The following is a 19,465-nucleotide window of genomic DNA, read 5'->3' as shown; positions in this document are numbered from 1 at the left end:
AAAATAATCAAGGGTGACTTGGCAGTGGCTGAGGTCGTCGAGGGGGTGGGGGGAACCTCAGGAGAAGCCATGCCAAGGTTGGGAGCCAGGGGTGGTGAGAGCCTGAGAAATGGGGCAGGTGTCACTGACGGGGGCCCATATTTTCTAGTCGCCGGGACAGGACTCTCCGGTGGCAGCTGCTACTTGGGTGAGGGCCACTAAGGGACCAGCTGGGGGGGGGGGGGAGTGCCGGGGGCTGGCAGTGCTTCTCCTTAAAACCAGATGTAAGTACTGGGGGTTCAGAGGCGGTCTGGGGGCTCACTGCAGGGTTTTGGTGTTTGGTGATGGAGGCCGAGGGAATGGGGCCTGGGAGGGGATTGAGGAACTATCTCCCTTTCCCACTCTTAGGCCCTGAACCACTCCGGGCCTCTTCGCGCCTCAGCCTGTTCCCTCCGCTGGGGCTGGAGTGGGGGTCTCGTGCAGGCTGAGGCTGAGGGACCCCCCCCCCCCGGCGGAGCCCTGTCGGTGGAGGGTCCCGGTGTGGGACCGCTGGCTTGTGTCCTCCCATTTGGAGGGCTCGGGGCCCACATCCATCACCGGGTCAGCTGGAAGGCGAGGGCTCTAGAGGTTGAGTTTTAGCCCTTCCCTGTCAGGGTCCTCTCTGCCTTTCGTTCTGAGACCCTCTGAGCTAGGACATTAGGGGTTCTGATGTTCATCCCTTGGGAAAGGAGTATTGAGGGGCAGCGCTTAGCCTAACATGCTGTGTTAATGATGGTGGCATTGTAGGCACTGGGTGGTATTCTCCAGGAAACACACCCCAAGGACGATGTCCTCCCCGTGCAGGGTCTGTGACAGAGCCCCGGCGGGAGGTGGGGGGGGGGGGCGGGTGAGGGGGGATCGGAATGGCATCCTGGCTGCTGCAGTACCAGCCATGTCCACCTGGGGGCAGCGATGCCCAGCCTGCTCGCACACTCCCACACCCCAAGTCAGGTCGCACCCCCTACCTGGAAACTGCGGGGCTGGGAGGACCCTAGAGACCCTAGGCCCCCCTTGCACTGGACAGATGAGGAGACTGACACCCGGCGGGAGCCTGATCTGTCCAAAGCCACACAAGGACCACCCCGGGTCTTTCCTCATCGCCTATCACCACAGCCTGTGTGTGTGTGTGTGTGTGTGTGTGTGTGTGTGTATGTCTTAGGGGTGGGGAGGCTTGAGGTGTCTCTGTGCGGGAGAATCTCGGGGGCTCTCGGGTGCATCCATCTAGAATCCTCAGAGTATTGGTGCCACTCCTGGTGCGTGTCCTCCTCTGAATCCACCCGGCAGGGTGGCTGGATGCGGGCCCCCCGCCCCCAACTCCCCCAGCCTGTGTGCTTCTGGGAGAGTCTCTGGGAAATAAAACAGCACCCCCTCATGGGCTGGTTGTGAGGATTAAATTAGTAAATATACATACATACACACATACATACATACATATATATATGAGCTACGGCATTTAGAGCAGCCCCTGGTGATAGGGGGTGGGCGTCCCTCAACCTCCATTAGGAAGACTCTCCTCCCTGGTCCCTGATGTGACATGGGGGCCACCTGAGCGCGCACTGCCCCAGCACCCAGGTGACTTGGTCCCCTTCCTTCCCTTCCCAGCCCCTCCCCTCTTCCACCAACCAACAAAAACCACACACACGTAAGAATATAGAATTTTATCTTATTTTAGTTAAAAAAAATAATTGTACCACCAAATGAAAAAGTAGCTTTCTTTGGGGGAAGGTGAGAAGGGAGGGAAAAAACAAAAGCGAGAAGCCGAAGGAAAAGAACTTTTTATAGTCATCTGTATAAACACATCCGCTAAGGCAAACGCAATTCAGGACCAAGGCTGCCGCACTGGGGTCAGCACCTCCTAATTTCTGCAGATTCTAAGGCCAAAAAAATAAAACCTCTGCAAATCCAACAGTTTTGTGGACTCTTGGGGGGCATTTTACTAAAATAAAGAGTTGTCATGTTTAAAAAGCAGTGACGTTGTCATGACACACACCGAAAGTTGCATAACCGTGGCCTCGGTGGCCATTCACGTGTTTGGACTGGTGACGGGCACAGTTTCACGACACGGCAACGGACACACACACTCACACGCACACACGGAAGTGAGCACACCGGGAGCTGCGCAGGACCGGGCTGGTGGCACAGGCTTGGCCGCAGCCCATCTGGGGATGGGCACAGGGAGGGCCGGGGTCCCCATGCTTCCTCAGGGGGTGGGGGTGACGGGACGGGTCCCATCGCTGGTGACAGGGCGGTGCACATGGCATGGGGAAGGATGGTGTGAAAGGACCGAGCCAGGCCCCTGCTCCCCGCCGCCTGGTCCGTGCAAACCACTCAAAGCACTTCCCGGACGCCTCCCGGAGCACGGAGCCCAACACTAGTTTCCTTCCCAGTGAAGGGGCCAATCCCTCCTCCTCACCCTGCTCTCTCCAGAGCCCCTGGGCCCCTCGGGCTGTTCCAGGGAGACCAGGGGGTGGCGTTTCTGCCCCCAGAGCCTTCCCTGCCCGCGATCCACGGTGTGGCCGGCAGAGTGTGGGCCCGTGAGGTAGATGGGCACAGCTGCCCCCTCACCCTGCCTGGCGGGGCCCCAGAGGGCCGGGGTCTCCGTGTGAGCACAGGGTGCCAGGGCCTGGGTCCCTTCGCCGAAAGAGAAGCGCCCTCCCCTCTGGCAGAGAGAGGAGGCAGGGGCTGGAGGAACGGCTGTCGGCTGTCGGGGGGCGGGAAGCCCTCGTGTCTCTGATCAGCCCCTTGGGTCGTGCTCTGCTCCAGAGCGCCTCCCCGAGGTGCAGGGCCCCCGGGGGGGCAGTGTGGCCTGTAGGCTAAGGGCAGGAGGCCTCTGGGAAGGGAGGAGGAGAGTGTGTGGAGGGCAGGCACCTGGGGCAGGGGGGACCCTAGGGCCAGGAGCTGGGCTCGGGCCACTGCAATGCTGGAGCAGGCAGGGGGACGGCCGGGGGGGTGGGGCGGTAGACGCGCAGGAATCGCCAGGGAGGGCTGGGCCAGGCGAGGAGCCAGCACTGGTGTCGCGGCCTCGGGAACAGCGGGGGCGGGCAGGCGGGGGGGGAGCGGGGGAGGCAGGGCCGCCTTGGACACCCCTCCGCTGGCTCCGTTCACAGACGTTTTAGGTTTGAAGTATGGTCCCTTCGGATGGAGCCCGGGATGCAGGCCTGGCCTCCGGTCTGCCCGCCTCTGCGGGCCGGGCCGGGCGCCGGGGGCCGGGGGCCGGGGGCCGGGGCCGAGCGGTCAGGCCGCAGCCCCTTGCTACTTGAAGGTGGACTGCAGCTCCTTGAAGGCCGCCTTCCGCTGCTTCATCTCCTCTGCCTGCTTCTTCCTTTCCTCCTGCTCTGCCTTGATCTCCTCCTCGAAGCGGCTGGACACGTTGATGGCCTGGACCTACAGCCGAGCGGGGACGAGGTGGGTCAGGCAGGGCGGGAGAGGGATCTGCCCCCAGGTGTCCCGCCGGCCCACGCCCGGCTCGCACCGGCTCTGGCCCTGGGCCTCAGTTTCTCCATTCAGAGCCTGCTGCCCGACAACCGGCCTCGTGGATTCACCGAGCGGGGTGGAAGCTCGAACGTACGTTCGGTGGCCACCGCCTAGTGTTAAGTCCCGCAAGGGGGGGGCTTTCGATGCTGCTCTTCGGGTTTCCCGTCCCGAGAAGCCCGGATGCACACCTGTTCCCACTGACGATCCCTGAAATGGCCCGTCAACCCCAGAAGCAAAGAGGGAGGTGGGAGGTGACCTTCAGAAGGAATGTTCTTAGCTAACATGGGAAGAGAGAGAAACTGGGGAAAGCAGGTGCCCGGGGGCGGAGAATCCAGGAGCCCTATTTGTTCTCTCCACCTGAGCATGTGCTGCACGGGGATGTGCTGTGCACGGGGACGGCCTCTGGGGCCCACACCCCCTCCAGGCCAGGGGGGGCCCGTGAGCTGGGCCTGCTCTGCTGTCTCCTGGGCCCAGCGTTCAAGGACAGGTCTGCCAGGGGCAGCACAGAGGGGTCCATGTCCACTCTTCAAGAGTCTACGCCCTTCACCTGCCCGGGGGCCAGGGAGACACAGGAGAAGCTGGCAGGGACCACAGCCTGGCTGGAAGGCGACAGAAGCCAGGAGTGCTGTGGGCCTCGCGCGGTCCAGCCCGGGCGTCAGTGCTCCGCTCCTCGGCGGGGACGGGAAGGACTAGCACTGACCCTCGTGCTAACTCGGGTCCCGTCACACCCCGGCCACCCCTCTCCTCGTGCCGGGGTCGGGGGACCCCCACCCCCTACCCCCCCGAGCCCCACACATCCTCTGGTTCCTCACCTTGGCCTCAAAGAAGCTCTTGGCCCCCTTGACGCCCTCGGTGGAGACATCGATCTCGGAAAGGCGGGCGAGCACGTGCAGCCCGCTGTCCTCCTGTAACTCCCCAGCCGCTGCCTTGCGGAAAATCAGGAGGAACTGCGGAAGGGAAAAGGCACGAGGTGTCAGGGAGGGGCACGGGGCCAGAGGTCTGGGCTCTCCCCCTCCATGCTCTGGGCCCCTACAGCTCTGGGCCTCAGCTTGCCCACCTGTACAATGGGAGGCAAGGTGACACATCTCCCGCTCTCCCAGGATCTGGGGCTACTGAAGGCCTGTTTGCCCACGTTCAGATCCCACGAAGAGCCCCAAGCTACCCCGTACCATTGTCTCACTGCTCCTCAAACTAATCTGCTCAGAAGTTCCATTTACTAGGGGCGCCTGGGGGGCTCAGTCAGTTAAGCAGCCGACTCTTCATTTCAGCTCAGGTCATGATCTCAGGACTCACGAGTTCGAGACCCGCGTCGGGCTCTGCACTGACAGGGCGGAGCCTGCTTGGGATTCTCTCTCTCTCCCTCTCTCTCTGCCCCTCCCCTGCGCTCTCTCTCAAAATAAATAACTTAAAAAAAAAAAAAAAAAGCTCCACGCACCGAGTCCTGAAAGTATACGATTGTGACCATTTTACAGACTGAGGCAGACTCAGAGGCAAGGAAAAAACTTGCCCCCAAATCTCAGCGGCAGAAAGTGACAAAAGAAGGTTCTGAACCCGTGTCCTGCCTCCTTCATCTTGCACTGCCTGCACCTTCCTCCCTGGACTCGTCCTCCCACTACCGTTCTCTTGTCCTGCCTCCTCTATGCTTCTTGCCAGTTCTCCGAAGGAGGCCGCCCCTGTCCTTCGGCCTGGGCTGCCTGCGGTCCGGTGCTGCTGTTATCTGGCTGGGAGCCTCCATTGCCTCCTCCAGAGAACAGGCTTGCCCATGACTCCTGTCCCAGAGTGAGAACCCAGTGAGATCCAGGGTGTGAAGTCACCCAGCGCAGAGCCTGGCCCCTCTCGGACCACAGTCGTGTCACTTCCTCCATCTGTCCCCCTCTTCTCCTGCGTCACGGCACTCTGCCATTTCACTCCCTGGGAATCTCCCCCTCTGTGCTCCAGGGCCCTTGGAGCACAAGGCCTTTCTCTGGACTTCCAAAGCTGCACCCAGGGTCAGAAGTCACTCCGTAAGTGCTTACTACATGAAGGAATGGATGTCCCTCCTTCTCACTTCAGGCACCTCAGGATCCCCACGGTGGCCGCTCTAGGATCCCCACCGGAGCGTCCCTCAGCCAACTATGAGCCATTCAACGGTCGAGCACAAGCCCCCCAGTCGTCCACGTGGGGAGCAGACTTACCTCCCGGAAGCTGAGCTTGCTGTCAAAGTCCTCATCCACCTCCTTGATCATGTTTTTCAGGCCCAGGTGGGTCTGCGGAGCCCCGAGCTTCTCCATCATCAGCTTCAGCTCCATCAGGTCAATGAAGCCGTCCCGGCCGGCGTCGTACCTGTGGGAGGGACGAGAGAGGCCAGGGACGTCCTGACACCTCAGACTTGACCGGTCAGAGCATCACAGGCTGGGCTGCAAGGAGCCTGTCACCCTATCCATTGCAGCTGGAACGGGCTCCGGGTCTGTGGCTTCCGCTTGGTTATCTCTGATGACGAGGGACTCGCTACACGGCCCGCAGCCTCTTACGTGTCGAACACTGTGGCTGAAGCCGCAGCCTCCCCGCACTGAATGTGACGTGAACCAGCAGGGAGAAAGAATTCATGATTCCACGGGGTATGGACTGCGGGGCGGGGGGGGGGGGGGGGGACTTTGACATTATCTCCAGGGTCAGCCTAGCACCTCTGCCAGCGCTCGAGGGACATCTTGGCCCCGTCTCTCCCCCACTCCTGCCCCAACTCAGGAGAGGCAGAAGGTACCACATGTCACAGGGCAGGGCCGGAGGTCACAGGAGGGAGGTCCACTTCTAGTTTTCTGGGAGGTGGCCTGGGGTGAGTTCAGGGAACAGTCTGTGCAGTGAGTGGTGGGGACATGGCTGGGTGGCTGGAAAGGGCTGGAACACTGATAAGGTGATAAAAGCGTGCCTGCACATTTCAGGTCTGTTTTCTTCCACCAAAGGTCCAGGAGACGCAGGGACAGTGTGTGTGTGTGTGTGTGTGTGTGTGTGTGTGTGTGTGTGTGTTGTCTAAACACCTCTCTTGACTGGCCTCCCTGTGGCAAGCGCCTGGGTCAGAGATGGCCTCCCGGCCCGGTCCCCTGGCCGGGGAGGTGCCTTGAGTGCAGAATATATCACAGCATGACGGATGTGGGCACTGTTTGCCCAGCCTAGCCATGCCCTCTTATCAGGCTAACCAAACACTTGCCCGGACCGCCTCCTGGCGGGGGCTGGGAAGAGAGTGGTCTCAGGGCTAAAATGGGCCTTCTGAGCCTAAAGAAACCTTGCGTAGTCCCCAGGCCTCAAGCTGGCTGGGTGAGTGTTGGTGACGGTAGAGTGACATTGAGGGGCTGAGCTGCAGAAACCCGTGTCCTGGTCTGAGAGTTCTACGTCCACACTTCATTTCTGTGCCTTCTTCAGGGCTCCCCAGTCCCCGTCCCCCAACTCTAGTTATATATAAGCTTCACATGACCTTGAACAACTAGTAGAAACCACTTTTTGACGTCGGTCTTTGGGCCGGGAACTTTACTGTACTTAAGCCCGGTAAGAACCGTATTATACAAACGGAGGCTCAGAGAGGTTAAGTGACCTGCCCAAGGTCCCAGAGCAGTAAAGGAAAGGAGTGGAAGCCCAGCTCATAAACAGGCTCATAAAGCTGCACATTCGCTCCGTGCCCGGCCCGCTTCCGTGTGCCCTGGGGCTACGCAGCAGGGTGTATGTGCAGGGGGTATAAATAGTTCACACACGAGTCAGTGGCTGGGAGTGACGCAGCACAGGGGAGGCTCTGGGAGCCCTGCAGGGAACGCAGGTCCTGAGGCCTGTGTCCCCCGCCCTGCAGGGGTGGGAGGGGGGGCTGGAGCTGGGGGCAGATGGGCCACAGGTCTCTGCGGGCGAGGCTGACGCAAGAGGATGTGGTAGAGGGCTGTGGGCCTCAGGAGGGTCAGGCAGGCCTACAGTCCCAGGCTCCAGTTCAAGCTGGAGGGGCCCTGTGGGGGGCGTGGCAGAGGCCCCTCTTCCCGTCTTTGGAGTCGGGTAAGGGGCCGCTGCCTGAAACCCCGTGACGTGCTGTGGACGGCGGCCTGGGGCGGGGGTCAGTCTTTCCTGGGGCAAGACACATGGGCGCTGCTGTTCAGGAGAACAAAACCCCACCGCTTTCTGGACGGCAGTGAAAAGTCAGCAATGACACGTCAGGGCTGGGGACAGACTGCCTGGGCTCTGGCAGGCCTGCCTCTCGAGCCTCCGGCCAAGGCGTGATGGGGACTCTCTTGCAGGGGCACCGTGAGGACTGACCGAGCTCATACATGCCAAGCGCCCAGCACAGTGCCTGGCACGTGGAGCTGACTCCAGAAATGGGATCCAGTTGCCTTTATTAAGCTCCTACTATGTGCGAGGCATTTCTTTACAGCTTCTGTGCTCAGCAGTCCCGGAGGGTCGGGATTACTTCCCCATGTGACTGACCAGGGAATGGGGATTGTAGGGGTGAGGGCACCGGCTCGGAAACCAGCTGGCCAGGGACTCACACCCCATCCCTGTGGTTCCCACACTCTTCTCCGCCGGCCCCCCTGCACCCCCTGAGCGCCGCCTTTATTTACCGCTCACGTGTACGGATCTCTCCTGCAGCTGGGGGGTGGCTCAGTGTCAGAGGAAGTGCAGACAACGTGTCCGAACTTGGACAGAGACTTGGACTCTGTATTTCTTGGTTTCTGGCAGCTCCCAGGCCTGGCTGGGCTGCGGCTTGAACCACTGCCTGCATCAATCAAAGGTCAATCAATGACTGGGTCTGGGCTCTATCCCGGGCAGGCTCTGAGTCCCAAGGGGACAATGCAGGGGCTGGCCATATGCCAGCGGATCAATCACCAAGAGGAGGTGACAGAGGTCAGGTGCTAGGTGGGAGTTGTGTCCCCCCAAGGAGGAGACACTGGGGGGAGGCTGTTACCATGAGGCTTGGAGGGAGCAGGCAGAGATCATGTGCCCTGGGCTCTGAGGTGGGTGGCCTTTGGGTCACTGGATCAAGCAGGTGCCAGGGTGAATGTGACTGAAGATGGCCTTGAAGGTTCTGTGTCCACATCAACTCTGCTGAGACTGACTGGGGTCCAAACCCCAGATCTGCCGCTTGGCTGGCTGGCTGACCTTGGTTAAATCACCTGACCCCCCCCCCCCCAATTTTCCCATTTATATCATGGAACTCAAAGGACCCATCTCAGGACAAAGGCACAGATTAAAAGAGACAATCCACGTAGATTCCTAGCACAGAGCCTGGCCCACGGTAAGCACTTAATTAGCACAAACGGTCAATAACGACGGTAATAATAATAGAAACATTGTTATTACTACCCACCTTTAGGATTAAAGATTAAATGAGATGAAGAACATAAAATGCCTAGTACATAACAGGCATTAGAGCCTGCTAATTTAGAAATTAGAGCCTGCTAATTTCGTTGGAACAGTGGCCACTGAGAACTTTTTTGTGCCAGATACTACATTAAGTGCTTTGCACACACAACATAAAAACGGTGCTGATAAGAATGAAAACGGCAAAGAAATACGGGGGCTTCTCCCTTGGGCGCCCGTCCTGATGGCGCATGGCTGTGACGAAATGCTTGCTGCAGACTGTTCTGGAGGCAGGGGGTGGGCAAGATGGTCCGGGGCCGCCCCCAGCATCTCCCCCTCCTCTGAGGCTCCCACGACTCCCCCCACGAGGCCCGATTCCCAGACCCCACCATTTGGGGAGGTGGACAGACAGCAGGACAGCCGTTTGCTCCCTCGCCGGCTAGAGAGAGAGGGGGGGGAGCCCCAGCCCTGGGTTACTCTGTCCTTCCTCTCACAGGAAGGAAGGGACAAGGGGAGGGGGCTGTCACTGTGCCACCAGCAGGTGGATGACTGGCAACACAGGAGACACTCCCTGGCTGGGGAGACCCTCTCATCCATCACTCTCTCCCTGAGCTGGAACTGAGGGTGCAGGTGGCTCAGAGGGATCAGGGCAAGAGAGGCAGCACAGCCTGGTCTATCTGCTTCATGATATGTGGGGGAAATTGGGGCCCAGAGTAGGCAGCAACCAGCCCAGGGTCCCACAGCGGGTGGACTGCAGGGTCCCCAAAGCCAAAGGCTTTCCTTCTTCCCGCCTGCCTGCGTCCTTCTCCTTCCTGGTCCCAGAGAGGGTCCCGAATTCTCAAGCTTGCAGGGCTGGGGGACGCGGGGTTGAGAGCCCGGCCTGGGGCCTGCCTGGGAGGGCCAATTCTATCGGGCAGGACTGGCAACAAAGCTCGCGGGCTGGGAGCTCAGCGCTTTTCTGCAGCACCGGAGGGAGGCTGCGGGCCCTGGCACCGTGCCCACATTCCTACCCGCCTCCCCCTGAATAGTTCTCGGCGGGCAGGGCTCGGCAGCTGCCGCCCCGGATGCTGGTGACAAAATCCCTCCCATCTACCCTGGAGAGCGAGAGCGGAGTAGACGGCCACCGCCCAGACAGACTTTGCCTCGTTGCACCCTTGCACGGAGCAGGTCCCGCCCGGCCGGAGTTATGGCAGCGGGCAGCGGCTGGCTCTTACAGTGTGCGTCCCTGCTTCCTAACGATATTATCCTTAGTGGCTACTCTTTGCCGAGCACTTACTAAGCGCCAGGCACAACGCCAAGTGTTCCGTATCAGACCCTCACAAGAACCCTGCGAAGCTGGCATGACTATCCCTCCATTACAGACGACGAGACAGAGGCTCAGGGAGGAAGCCACTTGGCCAAAGCCCTGGTTGACAAGGACACGGCTGGGATCCGAACCCCGATCTGACGAAACACACACGCTTTTAGCTGCCATGTTATGTCCCGATGCTCACACACCTTGTACGAGAGAATCTCGGGCTGGGAGGGATACTGGAGGTGACTCATTCAGCCGTTCGTGAAGGTCAGATTCCTCACGCGGTTTTCCTGCTCAGATCTTGGAATATCTCTGGGCACAGGAAGCTCCCTACTTCACTCAGGGTAGCCCATATCGGCTCTGGAACGGTCTATCGGAAGGCGGTTCCTCCCGCACGAGCCTCCCCATCCACCAGCTGTGCTGCGCAGTCTGATGGCAGAATGAGGGGGAAGGTGCGAGCACGGGAGACCCCAAATTTGTCCCTTTGCTTCCTATCCCAGGCCTTTGTGGGTGGCTCCTCGGCCCACGGGGGTCCCCAGGAGGACAATCAGCTGGGGAGGGTGGTGTCTGTGGGCCAACGATCCCCCAGGCCCACCTGGCTTTGGTCTCGGCATTCACAGGCCTGGTCCACCCCCAGTGGCTCCTAGGCCTCTACACGCTTTGCCCCATGAAGTGGGAAGACAGGTCCCTTGGGGCAGGAAAGTCCTGGACAACAGAAAAACTCGGGCTTTGCTCGCTGTCACAGCCAGCAGGCCCTGCCCACCTCCCTCTGCAGGTGGCCACCCACATGCTCGATGACAGCTGCTCGGCCCTGCCCGTGGGGTCCTGCGTGCCCCCGCCCCCAGACTGCCTGACTCATGAGGGGAAAGCCCGGCCACTCACCACTTCCTCCAGCCCTATCTACAGAATTGGACACTCGATCTGTTGCCATGTCAGCCAAGGAGAGGGTGTGAGGGCGTGAGGGTGTGTACGTGCGTGTGGACGAGTGCACGAATGCTGCTCATGGCTCTCCCGTAGCTTTTTAGTGGACCAGGCAGCAGCCCCCCAGGCTGACGGCCATCTGCTGGGGGCTCTCAGGGCTTGGGACCTGCTAACCTTGGGTTCAAGCACAGCACGCTGAGCCCCGTCTCCCCGGGCTTGTAACGTCAGCGGTGGGTGTCCTGCCAGTAATTCCTGCACTGCCTCCTTCCTGCCGGCTCTTAACGCTTATTGTTACCTCAGTGATTGCACCGAACATTCACTGAGCGTCTAACACAGGCTCGTGTTTATTATTTAACTTCCTCCTTCCCTTAGCTGCTCAGACTTGCCTTCCCTGTAGGAAAATCTTAGGCCAGTGGCAGAAGTCCCCTGTGGGCGGCCTAGTGCTTCTTACCCTTGAGCGTTAGGACGCAGATTCTGATCCGGTAGACCCGGGGCGGAACCTGGGCAACCACACTTCTAACGAGCTGCCCTTTCCGGGTCCCATGGGAGCGAGGGACTTGGAGTCGGACAGACCCCAGTTCACACGCTGTCCCCACTCCTTACTAGCTGTGTGACTCTGGACGGGCCACGCATGGAACCTCTGTGGGACCCAGGCTTCTCGTTTGTGAAAATAGTAGGTATGATCTCACCGGCTGTCATAAAAGGACTAAACAAGAGGCAAAATGCCCAGGAGGGAGGGGGGGGCCGACAGTGGCCACGGTCTTAGTCACATGAGGGTCTCCACACAGCTCTAGCTGCCCCCTTCTGGCATGGGACTCTGGCTTCTCTGCAGTCCTTGAAAAGCGGAAGTCAGCCAAGGAGAGGGCTGCTCGGCAGTCAGAGGGAACTCGGCTGCCAGGAGGGAGTGGGGACTGTCCCTGCTGAGGTCTCAGAGCGACTTGGCCTTGTCTCCTGCCTCCGGCTGGCCTGGCTTTGCTAAAGGGCCTCCCCTGAGGCAGCAGGGCCTGGTGCCTCACTGCTGAAGCCAGGCCTTGGACCCAGAGGGTACAGACAGACGGACAGACAGGAGAAGGCAGTCAGGAAGGTGCAAACCAAAGGGGAACCAAAAGTCCCCAGGCGGGGGAGGGGAGCAGTGACTCAGAAGCGGAAGGGAAGTAGGAACAGCAGAGGGTGAGCACCAAGTTCAAGAAATCCTCCCTCCCCAGGGGTGGGGCATCTTCCCAGAAAGCCGGGCTCCTGGCTGCTACCGGTGGAAGGACCTAACCTCTGTACCCACCCTCCCCCCGCAGAGGCCCTGAGAGCCCCCTCCGGCTCCCATCCATACACACAGTCCACTTTTGGTCTCTGGGGCTCCCCGCAGGCAGACCTGCTTCCAATCCTGCCCCTGCCACTTATGATTACCTTGGATAAGTGACTCAACCTTCTTGAGCCTCAGTTTCCTCACCTGGCAAATGGGGATAACGATACTACCCACCTCACTGTGCTGTCGATCAGATTCAATTCAATCCCTGAAATATACACACAGGCTCCTCTGGGAACAACTGGACTCGGTGTCTCCATTTAATGAGGAGAGGGCGTGGAGGCAGGGGGCTGGCTGCGGAGAGGGCATCACCATGGCATCTCTCATGAGAGCGTTTGGCCCTCATGGTAGGAATAAATGGAAACTTCAATTTCTAGCCCCCGGGGCCCATCCTCCTCTCTACTACCGTTGTTCATGAGACTAAGCTTCCTGACGGCAGGAACTTTATTCTTCCCTGGATTGTCTAGAACTTGCACACAGCAGAAACTTAATACAAGACGTGTTTGATGAATGCTCAAACGAAGGGCTTTTATGTTTTTCCACAGCATCTATGTTTTTAACAGCCTACAGGCGGGACATGATGGTGGACTCTTTACAAAGAGTCAGGACTTTTTAAGCTGCTTCCTCTGAACTTTATCAGGTAGGGTCCCTAGCCCAGGGGGAAACTGAGGCTGAGAAGCTGAGCACCCTTTGCCCCGAGCCACGCAGCTGCACAGATGGGCGCTGGAGTCCCAGTTCTGAATCCCTCCAGAGTGTCGCTTGCTCTCTCCTTTTTCTCTGCCACCTGCCTTCCACGTAATTAAGTGATAATGAATTCATTTCCCTACTTTTTGTTATTTACGAAAGCCGCACGTAGCTGTCGATCAGAGCGTCTGTTCAGCAAGAGAAAAGGCAGGGGGTCTCATGCCGGGTCCCCATCACTCCGGCCCACAGCGTGAGGTTGTCGGTGGCCCGGCAGCTCTATGTGGGGTAAGTGGAGGCAGCCGACAGCTTTTGTGCAGCGACCTCCACACCTGCACAGACAACCACCGCCAGGGCTGGGGGTGCGGGTGACAGGAACAGTACTTACTCTGTGCCAAGCACCGGGTGAAGGACTTCACAACTGCCCTGTGAGGTGGGTGCCAGTATTCTCCCTGTTTTTAGGGTGACGGACGGAGGCCCGGAAGGTTTAGGTGCCTTGTCCCAGGCCCACAGCTGGGATTCAAACCCAGGACCACAGACCCCGAAGGCCCTGCTCTGAACGACTGTGCCTCATACTATCTTTCAGGAGGGACACCGGGGGATGTGCCGTGAGGCACAGGGTCTGAGGGGACATGTGGAGGAGGAGCAAATGGAGAAGAGGGGAGGCAGAGGCGTCCAGAAGGAGAGGGAAGCCTGCCTCTCTGACGCAAGGAGGGGTCATGAGACACAGCGTCTGGGGACGAGGCTGGCCAAGCAGGGAACTAGGGCATCTTCCTCAGATTCCACGGCAGGTTCAGAATTACATGGCTGCCTCCCTCTTGGGCAGGTCTCGACTCACGAAACCCCACAGAGCCTCGTGCAGGCTGCTGCTGGCCCAGAGGTGGGCCCCCTTGAGGCTCTGTGGGGTCATACCATTCCCTCTTTGGCTGGAAGGTTCCAGAAACAGCCCTGGATGGATGGGCAGAGACAGAGGTGGGGAGAGGGGTTAGAGGTGCTGGGGCAGCCTGAGGCCGCCTGGGGAGGGAGGACTGAACATCCAGGCTCCACGGACGCGGGGACCTCCACGAGCTGGGCACCAGGCCAGCCCTCTACAGGCATCACCTCTTCGCAGCCCCGACCGAGAAGCAGGGACCATCATCCTTAGTGTACAGACCAGGGTGCTCTGGTTCAGCCACTGAAAACTTCCCTGTGATCCCAAGCGAACCACCACACCTTTCTGGGTCTCAGTTTCCTTTTCTGTAAAGTGGGGGGAAAGGCTGGAGTCCACCCTCGAGGTGTCTCTCCCAGCCGGCACCTGCACAGCTGGGTCGTGAGGTCAGAGGCGGACTGCCTCCCTCAATCTCCTTGACTCTCCTTCTGTCTCCCTCCTCAGGAAGTATCCAGCTAATAAGTGGATGAACCGGAAGGCCCTGGGAGGCAGTCTGTCATCCAGAAGGGTTCAGGACCTCTCAGAAAGAAGGAGGTCATTGCTGAGTACAGCCTCCTCCTTTTACAGATGGGAAGACTCGCGCCCAGCAAGGGCAGAGCCAGGAGGACTCAAGACCAGGCTTTCCAGCTCCTGCCTCCCCAGGAAGGCCAGCCCCCGGTTTCTTATGACCTATCTCTTGCCCTCAGCTCTGGTGAATAGCTTCCAGGAGGGCGGGGCAACCCTCCTCCCTGCCAGGGAGCTAGAGACCAGGGTGGAAGTCTCTCAGCAGGGTCCTGTTTGGACCCAGGAGGCTGCAGCCCCACCAGGACAGCAGAAGCAGAACAGGGGTTTTGTCCTTCCCGACAGCCTGTGTGTCGGCTGTTCCCGGCCGGGACTCAGCTGGGCTCAGCTGGGCTCGGCTGGCTGGCACAGAGAAGCCTTGTTTCCTTGAATACAAAACCGGCAGCTTTCTCTCTCCCCGCCAGGGCCCCCCCACCACTGCGGGCGGCACTTCCTTCCCTAGAAGGGCAGCTCCCTGGCCCCTTCCTGCCCCCTACACCGGCGGTCAGTCGTGCCAAGAGCTGGTTTGCAGGGGTGTTGGGAGGGCTTAAGTTCCCCCCTAACTTCATCAACATCAACCTTGTCAAACTAACACCCAAAAGCAGCCTCTCTAGCAAGTGAGTTTGCCTGCAAGTGCAGCTTCAAGGCCATTGCTCTGATCACGCGCCCTTCTGATCAAGCTGCAGCCTCCCAGGTCCCAGATCATTTTGGGGGTGCATGGGTTCTCCCAAACAGCTCCGTCCTTTTTTTTTTTTTTTTTCTGGCGGGGTGTAGGAATGCTGTGGAAGCCCAAGAGGAGGAGGATTCTGGGAGAGAGACACGGGACGGTGGTGGGTCCACAAGGTGGAAAATCAGCCACGCACGTGGAAGGGGGTGTTGGCGAAGTGCATTTTCCCACACGGAAGCAGATGTTTGTGATGGAAAACCCAGAAGGAGGAACGTGGTTTTTAGAGTCATAGACCTGAGTTCAGATCCTGGCTCCGTCATTTTCTAGCTGTGTGGTCTCGGCAAGTTATTTAACTCTTCCGTGCCCAGACTGCTCAGCTGTGCCACGGTGGTGATAGTCCTAGTCGTGGGGATGCTGGGTGGAATCGAGGAGTTAGTACCTGGCCACTATTGACGCAGGGATCATGGCTGCATTTAAACGATCTCCCCCCCCCCCCCCCCCGGAACTCCCTGCCCCCAAGGCAGGGGGCAGGCTCAACAGGGAAATTCCAGACAGTGAAGCTATCTATACCTAGCCCTGGGCTCAAGGAGCTTTCTATCAGTTTGGGTTGGAATCCTGGAAATCCTGCTCTCCAGATGGTGCCAGTCTTTGGCGGGGAAGAAACTTTAGAAGAACTCCCGACAAAGACCCTGGAGTCAAAGAAGCAGGATCCTCAGGGCCCGGAGGAGGGTTAAGGACTCAGTCCCCCGCCCCAGGCTGACCCTTGGAGAAGTATGGGGCTCTCAGCCATCCAGGTCTGGGAAACAAAGCCCTCTTCCCCTGTGTTGGGGCCAAAGGCAGAAGCAGCAGCAGCATCGAGAAGTGGGAAAGAGCCTTTCTCAAGCTGTAGGGGTTGCAAAACACCCTGTTCCTGGGCTTCCTGCTTGGGCACACAGCCCCATCCTGCCCTGCCAAGGTGTGCCAGCACCTCTCCACTCCAGACCATACCCTGGGCTGTTCCCCCACCAGAAAAGGGGCTGGGCAACAACAGGTGGGGAAGGGTACCAAAGGGAAGGGGGCTGAGCGCTTTCACAACACTCTACCACTAGCGCCCCCCTGCTCCCCCCCCCCCCCCCCCCCCCCCCCCGCCACTGTGGTTGTGAAGAGGTTGACTGTCCGTCTCAGTCCCAACTGGATGTTCTCAGGGATGGACCAGAAGGGGACCATTTAGTCCCTTCACAGAGGTTTTAAGTATTTTTTTGGGGGGAGGGGTGGGGAGGGCTGAGCCACAGGCCTGGGGGTGCCTGTTCAATCTGCTAAGGGCACAATGTGTGGAATTAGAGGAAAAGGGAGGGGTGAGAACAACCAGGCAAATTAGATACGGAGGTATGGGGTGTCGGAACCCCATGAAGGAGGGAAGAGGGAACATAGTGGGGGAAGGGGGGAGAGACAGGGGCTTCTGACAGATTGGGGGGGGGCAGTGACTGCAAAGCTGCTGGGGAGGGCTTAGGGCAAGAGGAGGGAGGGACAGTGTGTGGAGGGAGGAGGGGACCCAGCCCTGAAGGGAGGTTGGAAGGGGTGGTGCATACCTGCAGAGTGGGGGGCAGGGATGGAGGGGTCTCTCCCTGGGGAGACCACCCAAGGGTCAAGGACAGGGGCCCTGGATAGCAGGGTGGATGGGGTTGGGGTGAGAAGGTCTGAAGGGTCTTTGATGACAGTTTGCTACCAGATGCTGAATAACTGGAGGGGAAGGGGGGGGTGTCCCTGCCCAGAACCTATGTTGAGGGGCATATGAGATAAGCAGAGGAAATGAAAGGACCCCGATGAAAACAATGTGTATGGCAAGGGGTGAAGGGACCGGTAACGTTTGTTGGGGCGCTGGGGGTGTGTAGAGGGGGGTGTTTTTGACCAGGGGGTGGGGGTGGGGAATTCGAGTCGCTAGGGAGAGGGAAAGGGGGGCCACGGGGTCTTCAAATCGCAGTGTGCGCGGGTGTCTGGTGAGAAGCTTCACTAACTGGGCAGGGGTCCCAGGCCAGAGACCCAGAGTCTTCGGACTCATGTGTATGGTGGTAGTGGGGGGCTCGAGGGGACTCGGGATTACCCAGGAGAGCCGCACGGTCCCCACACCGAGTGCGCGCGTCAGGTGTACTGGGGACCGCGTCACCATGAGGAGGGGGTCGCGTGCCAGGGCCTGGGGGTCGCCAGACTCACACGCGCGGTGGGGAGGAGGTCCTGAAGCCTCGTGATTAAATGAAAGGGGCCGCGGGGTCGCCACCCCTGGTGTGTCGGGGTTCGGGGGCGCAGAGCTGGCGGCAGGGGGTCCCGCGCGGCGCGGGGTTCGGGGGTCTGGGGCCCAAGGCCGGCGCGCGGGGTGGGTGGGTAGGGGGCCGGGTCGGGCGGGCACTCACTGCTTGAACATCTTCTCCATGTCCTTGATCTGCTTCCTGGAGAACTCCTTGAACTCGGTGTAGGGGTTGAAGACGCGGCGGCTGGGCGACTGGGGCTCGCCGATGCCCTGGTTGAGGTCGGCGCGCCGCAGTAGCTTGGCGCTCAGCTCGCCGTCCGCGCTGCCCAGCGTCTCGGCCGCCTCGTCGGGCGCCCCGGCCGCCGCCGCCGCCGCCGCCCCGTTCAGCCCGGGCTGCTCCGGGGCCTCGGCGCCGCCCTCGCCCTCCATCTGCAGCCGCCGGCTCAGCTTGCTGGCCAGCTCGTCCGTGGCCATGGTGGCCCGCTCGGCGTCCGCCTGGGCCCGGCCCCTGCTCGCCGCGCGCCCGCACCGCCTCTGGCCGCGCTCTTCCTCTTCCTGACACTCCCCGGCGCCAGGCACCGCCCCCGGGGGTGGGACTTAGGCCCCGCGCGGGGCCCGCCCGCTCCCCGCCCCCGCGCCCGCGCCCGGCCCTGCGCCGCCCGCGTGCGCCGGGGCTCCGCCGCCTGGGCTCGAGGGCGCGGGGCGGGGGCGGGGTGCCGCGCCCCGCGCCCCCCTCCCCCACTGTCGGGGTTGGGGCCCCCGTAAAACTCCACCCCACCTCGCTGTGGCCCCTGAGCAGCAGAGGTCGTGCTGGGGGCCGGGGACCGAGGCGGGAAGGACGGGGATCCATCCCCTCAATTTGGGTATGGGTCAGGGCCTCGGAGGGACGCCGCCCCCAACCCCTTCTCCGGAATCCCCACGCCGTGAAGTCGTAGTCCCGAGTCTCTGACACCCCGTCGGTCGCCATGGAGACGACTCGCTGTTAAACACCGGCGTTCTCAGTGAGGGTTGCAGGGGTATGAAGGTGGATCCGGTGAGCGGGAACCCCCCGTTTAGATCTAACTGCGGTTAGAGCCGCAGGAGCTTCTGGAAAGGGCTGGACCAGCAGTTTTGAGGGAGACTGGGGCCGGGCCTCAGCCCCGAACGGTTCTGGGAGACAGAGCGAGAGCTAAAGCGGGGAAGGGGCTGGTCCTCACGCCTGGGCCGGCACATCCCATGGATGACTTGGCAGAATAGAGCTGCTGAGCCCCGGTCGTCCCCTGGGACTCTGCTTTAGGGGAACTGGCAGGGACTCTGGCTCCTGCCATTTCGGTGAGGGCCCCAGAGGAGAGATACCCTCTCCAAGGCTCCATGGGATACGCCTTCGGGAAGAAGCCTGAGAGGCTCTCTCTCTCTGTGGCCTCGTGTGTCCCCTTAAAACTGCGAAGCTGTGGGGGAAGGGGGTGGGGGAGGGCTGGTTAATACTGCAGATTCCCAGGCCCCAGTCCAGACAGATCTCTGCATGGGGCTCAGAAACCTGCATTTTTTTTTTCAACGTTTATTTATTTTTGGGACAGAGAGAGACAGAGCATGAACGGGGGAGGGGCAGAGAGAGAGGGAGACACAGAATCGGAAACAGGCTCCAGGCTCTGAGCCATCAGCCCAGAGCCCGACGCGGGGCTCGAACTCACGGACCGCGAGATCGTGACCTGGCTGAAGTCGGACGCTTAACCGACTGCGCCACCCAGGCGCCCCAGAAACCTGCATTTTAACAAGCCCCCAGGGGGAGTTCTGCCCACTGAAGTTTGAGAATCTCTAATTGAGAAGGAGGACTGTGTTTGAGGCTTATTCTCTAAAACACTGGGACAATGCTGAGGATCCCTATGCAGAAACTGCTCCCACCAGTTCGTGCAGAGGAAAGATGGATGCAGGGCTTAGAAACCCATGCTCTGGAGGCAGAGAGCACTTGAGAATGTAAAGCCAGCAAGCTGTTCCAGACTGATTTGCATAGAACAGACCCTCATTGGTATTTGTGGGTTTGCCATAGTTCAAGAATATTGCTGAATTAATTTAAAAAGCATTTAAAGAGAACAAAGTTGAGAAAAACACTTTAGGGTTCAGAAAATATGATG

General features: G+C 60.0%; 1 protein-coding gene across 1 annotated transcript; it reads right to left on the bottom strand.

Annotated features, from left to right (window-relative positions):
• Nucleotides 1-1,669: 1,669 nt before the first annotated feature.
• Nucleotides 1,670-17,902, bottom strand: EFHD2 (EF-hand domain family member D2). The gene is made up of 4 exons (XM_086715753.1): nucleotides 17,518-17,902; nucleotides 5,667-5,814; nucleotides 4,305-4,439; nucleotides 1,670-3,402 (listed from the first exon to the last, which is right to left on the bottom strand). The coding sequence occupies exons 1-4, from the start codon at nucleotides 17,826-17,828 to the stop codon at nucleotides 3,271-3,273; spliced, it is 726 nt and encodes a 241-aa protein (XP_086571879.1). The 5' UTR covers nucleotides 17,829-17,902; the 3' UTR covers nucleotides 1,670-3,270.
• Between the last annotated feature and the right edge of the window lie 1,563 nt (nucleotides 17,903-19,465).

This window comes from Puma concolor, chromosome C1 (assembly GCF_028749965.1).
Source record: "Puma concolor isolate L17-30 chromosome C1, mPumCon1.1.hap2, whole genome shotgun sequence".
Lineage (NCBI taxonomy): Eukaryota > Metazoa > Chordata > Mammalia > Carnivora > Felidae > Puma > Puma concolor.
This window is presented reverse-complemented; position numbering and strand designations above follow the sequence as displayed.

Coding starts and splice junctions, on each gene's coding strand:
- EFHD2 (XM_086715753.1), bottom strand. CDS start 17,828: ATGGCCACGGACGAGCTGGCCAGCAAGCTGAGCCGGCGGCTGCAGATG. Junction 4,440..5,666: donor GCAAGCTCAGCTTCCGGGAG/GTAAGTCTGCTC, acceptor TCCCTTCCGCAG/TTCCTCCTGATTTTCCGCAA. Junction 3,403..4,304: donor AGAGCTTCTTTGAGGCCAAG/GTGAGGAACCAG, acceptor GCTCGGCTGTAG/GTCCAGGCCATCAACGTGTC.